Source organism: Oncorhynchus masou, chromosome 30 (genome assembly GCF_036934945.1).
Source record: "Oncorhynchus masou masou isolate Uvic2021 chromosome 30, UVic_Omas_1.1, whole genome shotgun sequence".
Lineage (NCBI taxonomy): Eukaryota > Metazoa > Chordata > Actinopteri > Salmoniformes > Salmonidae > Oncorhynchus > Oncorhynchus masou.
Window position 1 is genome coordinate 16802670 of NC_088241.1, and position 19246 is coordinate 16821915.

The following is a 19246-nucleotide window of genomic DNA, read 5'->3' on the forward strand; positions in this document are numbered from 1 at the left end:
CAAGATGGAGGCGCAGTGTCTTCAAAACAGTGCCCCCTGTCAGTCATCTAGTGTATATTTAAATCATTGTTTGACCCGTGTCTAGACTCGAGGCTTGCAGAAAAAAGTTGTCTGGTATGAGTGTTATGAAAGGTAAGATTAATTAATTAAATGCCATGCGATTTCGGATGAAATTTACAGGCTACACATTATAGCAGTGCACAGAGGGCCTGTTCCAAAATGAGGTAATTTAGTCATATACTGGGAATACTAATGTTCATGTGTGGTGCTGTGGAGTAGAAACCATACTGACTATTCTTCTGTCCGGATTAGGGAGGGTTTGGCCGGCCAGGATGTCATTGTCCCATCCCGCTCTAGCAACCCCTTATGGCAGGTCAAGGGCATTCACGCTGACATCGGTCGCCAGTTGTATGGTGATTCTTCTGACACATTGGTGCGGCTGGCTTCTGGGTTAAGCGGGCAGTGTGTCAAGAAGCAGTGCGGCTTGGCAGGGTTGTGTTTCGGAGGACGTACAGCTCTCGACGTTCGCCTCTCCCGACTCCGTACGGGAGTTGCAGCGATGGGACAAGACTGTAACAACCAATTGGTTATCGCTGAAAGGGGTAAAAAAAAAAAAAAAAATCAAGGAGTTGGTCTGCTGGGAATCCGTGATGTCATTGGCCTCCCACTTGCTTGAGGAACAATGGAGCAGCAGTAGAGAACAAAAGAGGAAAGGTCCACCCCCACTTGTCATGACTTTACTTACCTCGACCACCTATTGAGATTTATCTTTTGTTAAATAAAGGTGTGAAATGAGGTGAAACTGAGATATTAAAATGTATATGTTTAGCTCACATAATATATTTTCAAATCAAATTTTATTGGTCACATACACATGGTTAGCAGATGTTATTGCGAGTGTAGCGAAATGCTTGTGCTTCTAGTTCCGACAGTGCAGCAATATCTAACAATTACACAACAAATACCTAATACACACAAATCTAAGTAAAGGAATGCAATAAGAATATCTAAATATATGGATGAGCAATGTTAGAGCGGCATAGGCTAAAATGCAAAAGATAGTATAGAATACAGTATATACATATGAGATGAGTAATGCAAGATATGTAAATGTTATTAAAGTGGCCTTATTCATGCATTACGGTGTGTGTAATAGAATAAATGAGGCAAAACGAATGTAGACATTAATAAATGCATTTCTTTAGCTTCCAAAATATTTTTCTCAATGGTGGGGGTCCAAGATGGAGGCATGGTGGCTTCAACACAGCGCCCCTATCAGTCATCTAGTGTTTGTGTATGTGATAATCTAACCATAAGTCAGAGACACCACTATGATGACACACCAAATGTGTTTGATGGATCCTTTTGGTCTTCTTCTAATGCCTCTTAATGGTAATCTAAAAGTAACTGAAAGTAGCCTAATTAGATTAAGTTACTGAGTTTGGGTAATCAAAAATTACGTTATTGATTACAATGTTGGACAGGTAACTAGTAACTAACGGATTACATTTAGAAAGTTACCTACCCAACCTTGCCTTTAGGGTACTTTTTTTATACCACATCACACAATAGGCTACAACTCCAGTGTACTGTGCAGTAGGCCTATTTGCAAATTGCACGCAACATATCCAAGAAATTGGATTGTACTAGACTAATCAGTGGATTGATTCAGGGCCACCACAGGCACCTTTTATAGTCTACAGGAATATTGATGTGGTTTAAAAATGTAAAAGTATGCGAGGACTTGCTATGGTGTATATGTCGCGTATCTCTAGCTCCCCTGTAGGCTTTCGTAACCAAAGAGCATTGAAATAAAGGGAGCCGTCGAACTAGTCTGGCTACTACTCTCTCCCCGGTACGGAAACCGGTTGCTGTCAGAATACGGCACAACCTAATTATTTAATTTCAAGGGAGACAAATTTACTTTAAATTCGGGAGTTCGTAAAGCCTACTACACAGGTGAAGAAGTAGAAAGTTGTGACACGACCAACCTCACAAGCGGCGCCCGAGATTATCGTGAATTTATTTGGGTGAGTAGTTTTAACAATAACCGCCGCCTACAGACTTTTTCCTCAAACCCAAAATCCGTTTATTTGAATAGGCCGATTTATGAGGAGCCATTTCCCTCTTGTCTGTCTGTTGGTTCCAACTGATGGAGATCAAGCGATGTTGGCCATTTCTTTTGTTATTTAGGGATGTGTAATGTCATATTGTATACAACACCCATGGACGCAGCTGTTACAATGTCACAAATTGCGCATCAAATTTTCAAGCCTGCAACAAGTGACAATGGAATGGATGATGCCACGTTAGACTCTCTTTCACACACAAGTGGCCAAAGCATCCACCTCCCCCTCTTCATGTAAATTCTCACTATAAACAACCCACTTCTCATTCATGCAGCATCTCTCAATCTCTCTCTCCATCTTTCTCTTTTTCTAGTTGTTTTGTGGACATAGATTTGGTGATAGTGTCCTAATCTGTGTCCTAATCTCTGGGGCTATACATATGCCATATCTTAATTTGATCATCCTGTTGTTGCAGGAATGTTCCTGGACAACAGGAAATGCAAACTTGTAGTGTATTCAATGCTTTGAAAGGCTTCTAAAGTTTGTAATTTCCACTTAAAAATGTCAGACTTGATTTGCCTTAATGAAAAATGTAATCAACCACAGGAGTTTGGTTGAAACTTAATTGGGGAGGACAGGCTCGTGGTAATGGCTTGAGCGGAATCTGTGGAATGGTATCAAATAGATCAAACACATGGTTTCCAGGTGTTTGATGCCATTCCATTTGTTTCGTTCCAGACATTATTATTAGCCGTCCTCCCCTCAGCAGCCTCCTGTGGTATCAACCCCTACAAAAAAAATGTCCATTGATTATAATCCACATAACAATTCACATTTCCTGTTGCTCCAGGATTATTTTCCTGTTGTGTGACACTGGCTCAAATTAGGATACAGCATCTGTATATGTTTTCCATTTGGACGGTCAGTCCTTGACAATGGATGTACTGGAGTAGATGTTTTAATAGTGTTACAGTAGTCTGGTGGACCAGAATGGGTCATGCATATGATATGCAGTCAAATACACATGCACATACAGAGTCACATGCACACAGAGTCACAAGTTCACACACAAATTAACTTTAAGGCACACCTGTTAATTGAAATGCATTACGGGTAACTACCTCAAAACTATGAAATAACACATATGGAATCATGTAATAACCAAAAAACCAAATCAAAATATATTTTACATTTGAGATAATTCATAGTAGCCACCCATTGCCTTGATGACAGCTTTGCACACTGTAGGGATTCTCTCAACCAGCTTCACCTTGAATGCTTTTCAAACAGTCTTGAAGGAGTTCCCACATATGCTGAAGACTTGTTGGCTGCTTTTCCTTCACTCTGCGGTCCAACTCATCCCAAACCATCTCAATTGGGTGGAGGTCATCTGATGCAGCACTCCATCACTCTCCTTGGTCAAATAGCCCGTATACAGCCTGGAGGTGTGTTTTGGGTCATTGTACTGTTGAAAAATAAATGATAGTCCCACTACGCGTAAACCAGATGGGATGGCGTATCGCTGCAGAATGCTGTGGTAACCATGCTGGTTAAGTGTGCCTTGAATTTTAAATAAATCAGACTGTCACCAGCAAAGCATCCCCACACCAGCACACCTCCTCCTCCATGCTTCACGGTGGGAACCACACATGGGGAGAGCATCCGTTCATCTACACAGTGTCTAGCAAAGACATGGCAGTTGGAACCGGAAATCTCAAATTTGGACTCACCAGACCAAGGACAGATTTCCGCCGGCCTAATGTCCATTGCTCGTGTTTCTTGGTCCGAGAAAGTATCTTCTTATTATTGGTGTCCTTTAGTAGTGGTTCCTTTGCAGCCAATTCAACCATGAAGGCCTGATTCACGCAGTCTCCTCTGAACAGTTGATGTCTGATACTTGAACTCTGTGAAGCATTTATTTGGGCTGCAATCTGAGGTGCATTTAACTCTAATGAACTTATCCTCTGCAGCAGAGGTAACTCTGGGTCTTCCTTTCCCGTGGTGGTCCTCCTGAGAGCCAGTTTCATCATAGCGCTTGATGGTTATTGCGACTGCACTTGAAGAAACTTTCAAAGTTCTTGAAGTTTTCCAGATTGACTGACCTTCATGTCTTAAAGTAATGTTGGACTGTCAATTCTCTTTGCTAATTTGAGCTGTTCTTGCCATAATATGGAATTGGTATTTTACCAAATAGGGCAGAGCTCAGAATAGAAGTGTGTCACAAAACAAACAACACTTCCCAATGATAGGGAAGAACTGAACGAAATAGTGTGTGTGATAATGACATGCAGGTGTGTGAACAGGTGATCAGAATTCAGGTGCTTGGGATCAGGAGAGTGAGCTGCGTTCAGGAGATCTAGGTGTTTGAGAGTGTGAGCTGGAAAGTGGGCTGGAAAGTGAGCTGCGTGCAGGCGATCTACGTGTTTGAGAGTGTGAGTTGGAAGCAGACGTTACAACATGTCACATATCCTGCCATTGTCTTGCAACAAAGACACAAACACCCTGTCATCACAGACTCTTCTCTTTTCAAACTAGCACACATACAGACACGTTGTCATTTCACACATGCATGCACACCACACAGACACACACATCCTGGTTTTTTTTACCATATTTTTCCCAATTTGCATCAATGCATAATGTCAGAAAGACATTTAGACAGATAAACGCACAGGTGCAAGCTCACACACACACAACACGCAGATACACACACATAGACAGAAAAGCCCATAGCCGCAGGAAGGTGTTTGGGGGTGCTGAATTACAGGCAATATTCTCACTGGGCTAAAGGCCAGAGTTAACGCTTACAAGGAACGGGACACGGACATGGACGCATACAAGAAAGGCCGATATGACCTCTGACGAGACATCAAACATGCAAAAGAACAATATAGTAGGAATCCTATTACACCGGCTCCAACTCTCATTTTATGTGGCAGGGCTTGTTGACGATAATGGATTACAAAAGGAAATCCAGCAATGAGTTGCCCAGCAATGCAGAACTCTCAAACGAGCAAAATGCCTTTTATGCTCGCTTTGAGGGAATATAACATGGTGCCTTGCATGAAAGCCCCTGTTTTTAGGATTACTGTGGGATCTTGCACTCCATGGCCCATGTGAGCACAGGGTTAACAATCACAAGGCCGCCTGCCAGACATAATACCGGGGCGCGTTCTCCAATCATGCGCAGACCAGCTGGCATGCGTCTTCATGGCATGGGCCCTAGGATCCTCAAAAAGTTCTACAGCTGCACCATCGAGAGCATCTTGACTGGCTGCATCACCGCTTGGTATGTAAATGACAGCAAAGCGCTACAGAGGGTGGTGTGAACAGCCCAGTACATCACTGGGGCTGAGCTCCCTGCCACCCAGGACCTTTATATCAGGCGGTGTCAGAGGAAGGCCCAAATTGCCATAGACTGTTCACTCTGCTACTGTACATTGATCTGGTACTGGTACTCCCTGTATATAGCTCCACATTGATCTGGTACTGGTACTCCCTGTATATAGCTCCACATTGATCTGGTACTGATACTCCCTGTATATAGCTCCACATTGATCTGGTACTAGTACTCCCTGTATATAGCTCCACATTGATCTGATACTGATACTCCCTGTATATAGCTCCACATTGATCTGGTACTGGTACTCCCTGTATATAGTTCCACATTGATCTGATACTGGTACTCTCTGTATATAGCTCCACATTGATATGGTACTGGTACTCCCTGTATATAGCTCCACATTGATCTGATACTGATACTCCCTGTATATAGCTCCACATTGATATGGTACTGGTACTCCCTGTATATAGCTCCACATTGATCTGGTACTGATACTCCCTGTATATAGCTCCACATTGATCTGATACTGATACTCCCTGTATATAGCTCCACATTGATCTGATACTGATACTCCCTGTATATAGCTCCACATTGATATGGTACTGGTACTCCCTGTATATAGCTCCACATTGATATGATACTGATACTCCCTGTATATAGCTCCACATTGATATGGTACTGGTACTCCCTGTATATAGCTCCACATTGATATGGTACTGGTACTCCCTGTATATAGCTCCACATTGATCTGATACTGATACTCCCTGTATATAGCTCCACATTGATATGGTACTGGTACTCCCTGTATATAGCTCCACATTGATCTGATACTGATACTCCCTGTATATAGCTCCACATTGATATGGTACTGGTACTCCCTGTATATAGCTCCACATTGATATGATACTGATACTCCCTGTATATAGCTCCACATTGATATGGTACTGGTACTCCCTGTATATAGCTCCACATTGATCTGATACTGATACTCCCTGTATATAGCTCCACATTGATATGGTACTGGTACTCCCTGTATATAGCTCCACATTGATATGATACTGATACTCCCTGTATATAGCTCCACATTGATCTGATACTGATACTCCCTGTATATAGCTCCACATTGATCTGATACTGATACTCCCTGTATATAGCTCCACATTGATATGGTACTGGTACTCCCTGTATATAGCTCCACATTGATATGGTACTGGTACTCCCTGTATATAGCTCCACATTGATATGGTACTGGTACTCCCTGTATATAGCTCCACATTGATATGATACTGATACTCCCTGTATATAGCTCCACATTGATATGGTACTGGTACTCCCTGTATATAGCTCCACATTGATATGGTACTGGTACTCCCTGTATATAGCTCCACATTGATCTGATACTGATACTCCCTGTATATAGCTCCACATTGATATGGTACTGGTACTCCCTGTATATAGCTCACATTGATCTGATACTGATACTCCCTGTATATAGCTCCACATTGATATGGTACTGGTACTCCCTGTATATAGCTCCACATTGATATGATACTGATACTCCCTGTATATAGCTCCACATTGATATGGTACTGGTACTCCCTGTATATAGCTCCACATTGATCTGATACTGATACTCCCTGTATATAGCTCCACATTGATATGGTACTGGTACTCCCTGTATATAGCTCCACATTGATATGATACTGATACTCCCTGTATATAGCTCCACATTGATCTGATACTGATACTCCCTGTATATAGCTCCACATTGATATGATACTGATACTCCCTGTATATAGCTCCACATTGATCTGATACTGATACTCCCTGTATATAGCTCCACATTGATCTGATACTGATACTCCCTGTATATAGCTCCACATTGATATGGTACTGGTACTCCCTGTATATAGCTCCACATTGATATGGTACTGGTACTCCCTGTATATAGCTCCACATTGATATGGTACTGGTACTCCCTGTATATAGCTCCACATTGATATGATACTGATACTCCCTGTATATAGCTCCACATTGATATGGTACTGGTACTCCCTGTATATAGCTCCACATTGATCTGATACTGATACTCCCTGTATATAGCTCCACATTGATATGGTACTGGTACTCCCTGTATATAGCTCCACATTGATATGATACTGATACTCCCTGTATATAGCTCCACATTGATCTGATACTGATACTCCCTGTATATAGCTCCACATTGATCTGATACTGGTACTCCCTGTATATAGCTCCACATTGATATGATACTGATACTCCCTGTATATAGCTCCACATTGATATGGTACTGGTACTCCCTGTATATAGCTCCACATTGATATGATACTGGTACTCCCTGTATATAGCTCCACATTGATATGGTACTGGTACTCCCTGTATATAGCTCCACATTGATATGGTACTGGTACTCCCTGTATATAGCTCCACATTGATATGATACTGATACTCCCTGTATATAGCTCCACATTGATCTGATACTGGTACTCCCTGTATATAGCTCCACATTGATCTGATACTGATACTCCCTGTATATAGCTCCACATTGATATGGTACTGATACTCCCTGTATATAGCTCCACATTGATCTGGTACTGATACTCCCTGTATATAGCTCCACATTGATATGGTACTGATACTCCCTGTATATAGCTCCACATTGATATGGTACTGATACTCCCTGTATATAGCTCCACATTGATCTGATACTGATACTCCCTGTATATAGCTCCACATTGATATGGTACTATACTCCCTTATATAGCTCCACATTGATATGGTACTGATACTCCCTGTATATAGCTCCACATTGATCTGATACTGATACTCCCTGTATATAGCTCCACATTGATCTGGTACTAGTACTCCCTGTATATAGCTCACATTGATCTGATACTGATACTCCCTGTATATAGCTCCACATTGATATGGTACTGGTTCCCTGTATATAGCTCCACATTGATATGATACTGATAATATAGCTCCACATTGATTGATACTGATACTCCCTGTGATAGAACATTGATCTGATACTGATACTCCCTGTATATAGCTCCACATTGATATGGTACTGGTACTCCCTGTATATAGCTCCACATTGATATGGTACTGGTACTCCCTGTATATAGCTCCACATTGATCTGGTACTGGTACTCCCTGTATATAGCTCCATTCTTGTGTATTTTATTTTCTTCCTCTTGTGTTACTCTTTAGTTATTATTAATATCTTTAAACTCTGCATCGTTGGGAAGGGCTCATGAACAAGTATTTCAAGGGAAAGTCTACACCAGTTGTATTCAGCACATGTGACATACAATTTGATATGTAGTGATAGAACTTGCCATGACTGAGTGTGAGGAGTACATTGATTTATTTTCCGACTATTGATTGGAACCTGTTATCATGCCATGCATCACTCACACACAGTGGAAACCCCTAGACCCTGCATACAGGCCACATACTGTATATGCACAGGGCATATGGACACACAGGGCATATGGATGCACAGGGCATATGGACACACAGGGCATATGGACACACAGGGCATATGGACACACCTCTCTGTCTTTCTCTTTTTCACAGAAGTATTCGCATCTGTGTTGTGGTTAAGCAGAACACTTTGGCCCCTGGCTACTTGGGGCGTTCACTGATAAATGAATGTTATTTCCGGTGACATGTAAATATTTACAGATACAGAGCATGCCTTTGTGCTCCAGCATCAGCAGGGAAGGATGTGTGTTGGTGGTTGGGTGGTTGTGTGTAAAGAATAATTATTTGGTTTTCTTTGCTAAATTAACAAGCCATAGTGGAACATTTGTTCAGCATTCATTAACGTGACGTAATAACATCTCTATTAACCACTACCATTCATAAACAACTTCCATACCTCATGCAAGGTGATGTCATCAAACACACACATATACACACACACAGCAGAAAACGTCTGTTCTATATAAAACATCCGGATAAGGGTGCAGTCAGTGCCTGCTTTTGTTCCAAGTTATCAGTGTTCATGCAGGACTGACCATCAAACACACAGATGAAATGCAAGGAAGAGGTGTAGTTGTCTATTGACAGTTTTTTTTCCTTCCAATCGCTCCAAACTCCAAACTGGTAAAACAGCAACATCTTATATTCATAACCTTATATTTTGTATTCATTTAGTTTGTAGACTTTCACCACACAACCTTTGATCCAAAATATAATTGTACTGTGAAATTCCATGAGAACCTTGATTTAATCACCAAAACACATCATGATATCTTCTTCATGTAGTTGTTTTAACTAACAGTTAATCTAATAGAAATAAATGCAAGATGCAAAATTGTCCTTTGAATGTAATAAGCTACAGTACTGTCAATGACAGTATATTTGTCATGAACATCGTCAGGGAAATGACTGGACCAAGGTGCAGCGTGGTAAGCGTACATTTTCCTTTATTAAGAATGACGCCAACAAAACAAGAAACAAACGTGCAGCTTCCTAGGGCTATACAGGCCACTAACACAGACAACTACCCACAACTAAGGTGGCAAAACAGGCTCCACAAGTATGATTCCCAATCAGAGACAACGATAGACAGCTGCCTCTGATTGGGAACCACACTCGGCCAAACACACAGAAATATAAAACATGAATGCCCACCCTACATCACACCCTGACCTAACCAAATAGAGAAATAAAATGCTCTCTAAGGTCAGGGCGTGACAATATTACACTGTTTTCACAATAGGCAATACACTGGCACTACCCATAAACATTTACTGAAAATGTCCATGATTTCTTTCCCATTTGCGATCAAATTGCTATAGCGTGATTTAAAATTAAAGGCACTGTTCCCGTGTTCGGGGAGACTGTATTCACGGTAAACGCTGCATATTTCGCCTCAATTAGAAATGACCTATCAATTTCAATCGCGCTATAGTGCTGAACTTTCGCAATACAAATTTAATTGTGGCCTTGATTTCAATCGTGCTACAGTGCAAAACTTCAGCACTTGATATTGAATCAAATCAATTGAAAAAGTGCTTAGAGTTGTGAAACAACTGCCTTGTTGAGGATTTGTTTTGAGTTGTGTACTAACCGTTGTGACATACTTGTGAAAATCTCATCAAAGTGATTGAAAAAGCTGTAACGTGATACAAATCATGGGGGTTGGCTGTTTTCTTGTGTGCATAGTTGCGCAAAGTATGGATGATGATAAATACATTTATTTTAAATCGCTCCACACCCCCTCCCCCTATGCCAACCCAAAACATCTGACAGCGACCTTGGTTGTGTGGGTTGGTGTGCGTGTGTGTGCCTTTTTCAATTTATGTCCATGTTTGTTTCCATTAGTTTATCTGCTGCTATACGCTTGACATAATTATATCTACACACAAAGTACTGTTTATTGTCCCGGCATTCTTCCATGGTTCCTGATGCTGTCTGGTGACTTACTTGCTTCTATATTTGAAATACATTTTAGTTTACCTTCCAAATCTGTTCTGTCATCCCTCTTTCTTCCCTCACTTTTACAGAGTGCAGGAGGTCTGGAAAACAACCAGAAAAATAGTGTGAGGGGGGGGAAGAGGGAAAAAGAGCAAGACCATGGCTCAGATTAAGCTGCAGAATGTGGAGGACTACTATGAGATTGGAGAGGTGCTTGGCAGGTGAGTGAGAAGGTTTGGAGTAGAGAATGGAACAGCGCTAGACATTAATTGAGGTTCATTTGAATTGATTTGAATTTCACTTAATTTACATATAATGCTAGGAATACACTGCTAAGTAAATAGTACTAGAAAGGTGCAATGCCCCTCTCTCAGTTACTCACTCTAATCTCACATTCAAACTAGCTTTAGGCCTATTAGCATCGCAGGAGTAGTTCAGCGTAATATAGAGCACAATGCAAAAGTTTCCTACGCTCTCATCCCTCTCTGCCCCCCAATAGTGGTCACTTTGGGCAAGTGCGTGCGGTGCTGGAGCGGGCGTCCAAGGCCCACTGGGCGGGGAAGTTCCTGAAGCTGCGTCGGAGCGCCAGTAGCCGCCTGGGCCTGGAGAGGAAGAGTGTGGAGAGGGAGGTGGAGATACTGCAGAGCCTGCAGCACGCCAACGTCATGGCCCTCAGGGATGTGTTTGAGAGTCGCGCCGAGGTGGTGCTCATCGTGGAGCTGTGAGTCAAGTGGGGACAGATGGAGGGAGGGGGAGACCTCTGCTGGTCTCTGTCTATCTGTCTGTCTGTCTTCCCCCTCAGCCCACAGCAGGTGGGATGGAAATAGTTGCGTGGAGCACCACTCTCACTCCCACACTGTTTAATGGGAACACAATGAGAAGCACTTGGTCCCGTCAGCCCATCTAATCCTCCTGTCATTACTAGCATTGATCTAATAGTCCAGGCCAGACAGACAACTCAAAACTTGTTAATATAACTGAACAATACACCCCCCCCAAAATACAGACACACTCACAACTGCAACCAAACTGGTGCTGCACTCCAGGAAACAAGAGCGCATGAATATAAGATCTTGAAGCAAACTTTTAGGCTGATTCACTTTCGAGTAACTTTAATAGGAATGAGATGCCATTTTCATAACTTGGTCTAGTTATTATAAGTCGACAGATGTAGGATCTTAATTTGAGCCATCTTGCTACAGCAGGGAAATAATCCTGCAGCAACAAGAAATGTGAATTATTTTGTGGATTATAATTAATGGACATTTGTGTAGGGGTTGATACATTATTCCTAAGGGAAAATCAAGTCTGAAATTTCAAAATAGAAAATACAAACTTCAAACCTAAAATATATTACAAGTTTTAAATGTCTCCTACAACAGAGTGATCAAATTAAGATCCTACATCTGTATGTGATGAAGATATTCTCCTGACAAACTTACATCTACTTAATTCTATCTACTTTTTTTACCACTTCTTTCTCACTGCCCCCCTCCTCCCTCTCTCTGCTCTAGTATCAGTGGTGGGGAGCTGTTTGATTTCATAGCAGAGAAGGAGAGCCTGTCTGAGGAGGAGGCCATAGAGTTCTTGAAGCAGATCCTCATGGGAGTGGGCTTTATGCACACTAAGAACATTGCCCACTTTGACCTCAAGGTGAGACACACAGTTTCCTGACTCTGTTGCCCCTTGCCTAAGCCCATTTGGGCTGTTTTTCATTCCATCAGGATTTGGCATTGTGTGTGTAACATTCTCTGTTTTCCATTTAGCCAGAGAACATCATGCTGGCTGACAAGACGATGCCACACCCCCACATCAAGATCATTGACTTTGGACTGGCCCATCGCCTCAAACAGGGGGAGGAGTACAGGAGCCTATCTGGGACCCCACAGTACATCGGTAAGTGGAACATTCCACGTTTACTGTCTTTGTTTGTTTGGTGGAAATTGTCATTCAGTATGTGTCTCATGCTGTGGGAGCATTTTGTTAGTGTGTGATTATGGTGTGTGTGTTTGATGTGTGTACAGTGTGTCTTCCTGTCTGTTTTAGTTTTTATTTAGCATGAGCCTCTAGAAAGGTGCTGAGGTTTCCATGGAGACAGTTTCCAAGGGGTAGTAGTGTGGTTGTGGACAGGATGTGACATCAGAGCGTGTGGTGGGGCTCTGGGGGTAGTGAGAGAGAGACGTGTGACTAGGTGAGAGGTTTCAACAGGCCTGAAATACGTGATGCAACCTGAGTCGCCAACACAAAGAGTGTAATGGAAGGATTACTTTAAGAGAGGGCAGGAGGGTTGCATGGGTATTATTGTTGGGCCATGGGTTCTATCATAACCCACTCATTCCCCAACTAGTTGCACATTTTCATGTGTTCTACTGTAAGATTTTAGGATTTATTTATATATTTTTATTTATTTAACTAGGCAAGTGAGTTGAGAACAAATTCTTATTTACAATGACGTCCTTAGAGCATTTATTCATTATTATTCATTATTCATCATTAGGGAATGCCATTATATTGTGCAACAGCAGTGTTAGCATCACCCAGTGTTTCCCTAACACAATGACACAGTGACTGTTGTGACAAAAGGAAGTTACTCTCCTCTATTGTATTCTCAAGTCCTTACAAAAGAGGTCTCTCTCTTTTACTATCAGTTCTTTTCCTCTGTTACACACACTCTGTTTTTCTGGATAAGGCTGGATTGTATTATGTGTATCTCATTATCTCTCACTTTCTTTCTCTCTCCCCCTTCTCCCTTTCCATTTTCTTCCCAGCCCCTGAGGTGATTAACTATGAACCCCTGAGCGAGGCAGCCGACATTTGGTAACCATTACTACAATGTTATTTATTAGAAAAACCAAACAAAATGTCCCAACTGCCTTGACTATCAGGGTAAATAGTTTTGTGCACACAAAGTCACTCATATCTCTCTTCTCTTCAGGAGTATTGGTGTGATAACCTACATATTGTGAGTATGCAAAACAAGTGGACAATTTGAAATTTACATACCGTAGCTACCAGTGGAGGTTGGTGGGAGGATCTATAGGAGGACCGGCTAATTGTAATGTCTGTAATGAAATAAATGGAACGGTATCAAACATGAAACCACGTTTGACTCTCATGCCATTTATTACATTGCAGCCATTACAATGAGCCTGTCCTCATATAGCTCTGCCCACCAGCCTCCTCTGGAAGCTACATATATTCTTTAATACCCCCCTATTCTACAGGTTGAGTGGTTTGTCCCCCTTTCAAGGAGATAATGACGAGGAGACACTAAAGAATATCGTGGGGATGATCTATGAGTTTGAAGAGAACTATTTCACCAAGACCAGCACCATGGCCAAAGACTTTATTGAGAAACTGCTGGTCAAAGACCCAATGTAAACAAACGATCACTCATTCATTTATTAGTTTCATTGATGTGGTTATTGTCTATAACCTCTGTATACTATGCAACAGTCTATTACTTAATGATGTGTGTCCCTCCTACAGAGAGAGAATGACAGCGGATGAATGTCTAGAACACCCTTGGATCAAGGTGAGAGAAGAGAAAATTGTGATTTGATTGGGGTAACTTCAATACATAAACCCAACATAAGCACATTATTGTGCTTAAGGTTTGAGTAGGAAAGCTTAAGTTGTGAGTATGATTCACTGAAAAGCTGTGAACTGCATGTCACTTTGGATAAAGCGTCTATTAAAATAGCACGTTAACTCCTTGTTTATCAGCCCCTCACACGTAAACAGGCAGATAACAGAAGTCGGTCGTCCATCAACATGAAAAGCTTCAAGAAGTTCAACGCCAAAAGGAAATGGAAGGTAAGGCCCAGCAGTGCATCTCAATACTCCAGTGGCTTCCTCTTCTTTTCTCCTACCTTGTATCTGCATTAGTGTGCAGCAGTAGTCCTACAATATTGGTGAGAGGGGGACACCTGCTGGTCCGGACATTGTATTGCATCATATTTGCCTTTTTCTTTCCAAAGTCCTGCTTTTCTGTGGACACCTTCTCTTTCAATGCCCTTTTTAAACCCCCCCCCCCTCCCTCTCCCCTCTCTTACTCTGTAGATGTCATATAACATGGTGTGGGCGTGTAACAGATTATTTCGCCTGCAGTTGCAGTGTAAAAGCAGGTCCCAGGAGGACCCAGAACTGGTAAGAGAGAGCAGAAAGGACTGGGTCTAGACCAGGGGACATGCTGGCTTCTGCCCTGTTCTTAAAGTCTGACTAAGACCTATATAACTAGCTGTGTGTACCGTCTGGGCAATCAATAACACCAATTTTAATAAATCGTAATACATTAATCATTTATATGCCAGGGAAAGAACAAAACAGGAAAACTACAATGAAATATTGCACCCTTATTTCATCATAATGTTACAATCCCTTTATTTAACTGTTATAAATCCCTTTATTATACTCTCAATATCAACATATCGATGAGGCTGTTGATATGCTTATGTCTGAATATCTCTGCAATTGTCCCCTTATCAGAGGCAGTGTGAGAGCGACCAGGAGGACACGGAGACCAAGCCTGCTTCTCTCATTCGCCGCCGCCTCAGCAGCAGTTCCTAAAGAAGACCACTGGGGTCACTAACACAGCCACAGACCACCTCTATCCATCCCACCATGGGGAAATGGAGAGAAGCCTTTTGTGAGTGCTGCACCAATCAACAATAGTCTGAGTTACAGAATGACTGACTATGCTAGTGACGATACGAGTAACAAACCCGTGATGTGCAGGTGCCTAAAGCCAGTGTTAGTCCACAGAGTTGAATCTTAATGTCAGACACCGTTCCTGATCAAACCACTGTAGTTTACCAAACTGCTTCTGTTACACTTCACCCCCATTTGACCTAGCATTTGCCTGTGCCTTTTATGTATTTGCCTGTGCCTTTTAAGTTTGACATATTTATTTTCTGAACATGCCAAAACTTTTGTTTTGGTGCACGGGATAGAGTTTGTCACACTTATAGCTAACCTCGATTGCAATTATTATGCCTTACAATATTATGTGGTTATTATTTAGCCTCCGCCACATGTTCTGATATTTTTGACTACTGTGCATGTTCTGATATTTTTGACTACTGTATGCCTATCAAAGGTCAATACTATTCCAAACTCATTTTTATTTGCGTTTGAGACATGAGCAATTTCATACAATTAACTAGAAAAAGTACTTGGTAACTCAAATGTAAATTAAGTGTTTTACATGAAATTAGGGAACAATACAAGCCATACAATTGGAAATAGAAGGCCTGTTTTTCTAATTCTGCCTTTAAGTGGATACATTATTTGTGTCAGAATGTAGATATAAGTTTATACAGAGCTACTGTACTATACACAGCTACAGTGTTTGACACTGACATGTAATGTAGTCTTAGTGTGTAGGGCCCTTAAAAGCCTTATCAAACTTCATCTTCAATATACTTTATTGAACATTTCAACTATCTTTGGCTTATGTCAAAGGTCAATTGAATAGTCATTTTTGAAAGGGAAAGCTACTTTATAACCTTGTGTAGGCTTGTTTTTATATATATATATATATATATATATATATATATATAAAAATAAATAATAATGAGAGTTTAATACTGACAACAACCATGTTTTGTGAATTGTATGATGGTGAATAAGAAAATGTTAGTCTATGATGTTAAAGCTATTACAGTATATACACATTTGTTACTTTGAAAGCCCACAATTTTTTAAAGACAGCAGACTACTTGCACTGGTTGAGTTATACGTTTCTGTGGCACATGATGAGGTCAATATAGTCAGTGAACAGCAACCTGTATCTAACTTGACCACTGCGAACCTAGAGTTAACATCACAATCATTGTAAAAGTTCATTGTAACAGACAAATGGATTAGAAGAAGTGAGGCCTACAATCTTTAGTCTTTCAGTTCTTTTTCTAAATCTTCTAAATTGGTTCCAGGCTGTCAACCTCATATTCTTATGGAAGGGTGGGGAATTGTTGCCATTTTCCTCTGGGTTTATACAAGGGTATAGAGGTTTTGAAACGGGGTTGAATAGTTGGCACTTCCAAGATGAGCAGGATCCAAGGAGTCAGCAGGGGGCCAAGGAAGGGGGAGATAGAGGGGGCCAAGGAAATAAAGAGCTTTCACACACTGTAAATTCCTGAATCTGCCCATGCCCTCTCTCCTTCCAATGTGCATCCTATAGAGCACATGCCCGTTGCCATAGAGGACTCACAAACAGATGCACTCGAGCATGCAAGAGAGGTGAGTTTGGAATTAGGCAACCATTAAAATTGAAGTAAAGGTGCATAATATAATAAGTGTTCAAGATGTTCAGTATATTTGTAATTCGCACGCATGAACACCCACACATACAGTACATACAGGTGAGAGGAGATGCGCAAACAGCCATGTCTCGCGAAACTGAGTAACAGGCTACAACACTTACGGCTAGCCCAGCATTATCGTGGGAGTGGCGACTCATACACAGAGCGAGACAAACAAAATGTAAAACGGGTTCCTTCTCGAGATCAAGTGACACATGGCACCTTACCTGTAGACGTTTGAGGAATTCGGATGGTCTGCATTTATTTTTTATTAGTTGGACAAAGTTAAATGTAAAAAAAATATATATATCAGGAAGACTGGTAAACCTATAATTAAAACGGCTATAATACTGTAGTTTTTCCGACTAAACCGTGGGAAGACGTGAAAAGCACAGGACAATCATTACATCTGCGCGCTGGTTGGAAAGTTGGCTGTCGCAGCAGGTGCAGCCACCAAACCGGTGAGTCATTTGCAAGTAATTTATAAATGTTTTTAACTGATCATGAACTAAATGTCTAATAAAAGGTCTATGTATGTATACTGAACAAAAAATGAACTCAACATGCAACAATTTCAAAGATTTGACTGAGTTACAGTTTATATAAGGAATCAGTCAATTTAAATAAATAAATGAGTCCCTAATCTATGGATTTCACATGACTGGGAATACAAACGTGCATCTGGTGGTCATTGATACCTTAAAAAAAGTAAGGGGTAGATCAGAAAACCAGTCAGTATCTGGTGTGACCACCATTTGCCTCATGCAGCAAGGCACATCTGCTTCACATAGAGTTGATCAGGCTGTTGATTGTGGCATGTGGAATGTTGTCCCACTCATCTTCAATGGCTGTACGAAGTTGCTGGATAATGGTGGGAACTAGAACACGCTGTTGTACCTATCCAGAGCATCCCAAACGTGCTCAATGGGTGACATGTCTGGTGAGTATGCAGGCCACGGAAGAACTGGGACATTTTCAGCTTCCAGGAATTGGGTACAGATCCTTGCGATATGGGGCCATGCATTGTCATGCTGATACATGAGGTGATGGCGACGGCTGAATGACATGACAATGGGCCTCAAGATCTCATCACAGTATCTCTCTGCATTCAAATTGCTATTGATAAAAATACAATTGTGTTCATTGTCCGTAGCTTATGCCTGCCCATACCATAATCCAACCGCCACCATGGGGCACTCTTTTCACAATGTTGACATCAGCAAACCACTTGCCCACACGACGCCACACATGTGGTCTGCGGTTGTGAGGCCAGTTGGACGTACTGCCAAATTCTCTAAAACAATGTTGGAGGTGGCTTATGGTAGAGAAATGAAATTCAAATGTATATCAACAGCTTGGGTGGACATTCCTGCAGTCAGCATGCGTTAACAACATTGACAGTAACATGACGTGTTTCTCCCCATCCTTTCCAAAGGACTTCATGGCTCATAAACTCATGTCTGGTTGGTCTGTAAGAAGAAGCTAGGTAATGATTTAAAGGAAGACAAACCTAAAAGGTATATCAAGTGTGTTTGCATACTTTCAAGTTAAGTATTAGGTTGGCCACAGTATTAGGTTGGCCACAGTATTAGGTTGGCCACAGTATTAGGTTGGCCACAGTATTAGGTTGGCCATAAAAAGTTGCCAATTGATGGCACTGATGGATGGGATGATGGGAGCTTTCTTCATGAACCACAAATGTTTGAAGTTAGAAAAAGGAGAGTAAAAGGAGGAACAGGGCCAACAGGAACGCTCAAGATATATAAAGAAAAGTTATATGGACGTAAGGTCACATAGACATTTTCAGCATGGTTGTACGTACGTTCCCGATAGGCCGAAACAACCCCAGTTAATAAGCCTAACCTTTTTATTAGGCAGATAAGTCATTGACACCATGAATTCAAAGGATGCTGGGTAGTACAACACATTGCACATGTGAAGCAACTGTGTAGAAACATTGGAGTGCATTAGAGCACCCTGAATGTAAAGCTGGATTAAAGAGATAAATGTTTGAGGGTTTGAAGAGCGGATGACACATCATTCTTCAGAAAGAAAGATGACATGTATGTTGTTTCACCTCC

General features: G+C 41.4%; 1 protein-coding gene and 1 pseudogene across 2 annotated transcripts; both read left to right on the forward strand.

Moving 5' to 3' along the window:
• Positions 1–1549: 1549 nt before the first annotated feature.
• Positions 1550–16395, forward strand: LOC135522179 (death-associated protein kinase 2-like). 2 transcript variants are annotated; one of them, XM_064948215.1, is made up of 12 exons: positions 1554–2030; positions 10953–11084; positions 11363–11584; positions 12378–12516; positions 12630–12759; positions 13632–13680; positions 13799–13825; positions 14088–14240; positions 14353–14398; positions 14590–14679; positions 14926–15012; positions 15352–16391. In XM_064948215.1, exons 2-12 carry the CDS (start codon positions 11023–11025, stop codon positions 15430–15432), a joined length of 1086 nt encoding a protein of 361 aa, XP_064804287.1. In that variant the 5' UTR covers positions 1554–2030; positions 10953–11022; the 3' UTR covers positions 15433–16391. The 2 variants fall into 2 exon arrangements, with proteins under 2 accessions (XP_064804288.1, XP_064804287.1); XM_064948216.1 differs by lacking the exon at positions 14926–15012 and having other exon boundaries at positions 1550–2030; positions 15352–16395.
• Positions 16396–17536: 1141 nt separating this feature from the next.
• LOC135522182 (rho guanine nucleotide exchange factor 2-like) overlaps positions 17537–19246 on the forward strand; it is a 59516-nt pseudogene continuing 57806 nt past the window's right edge.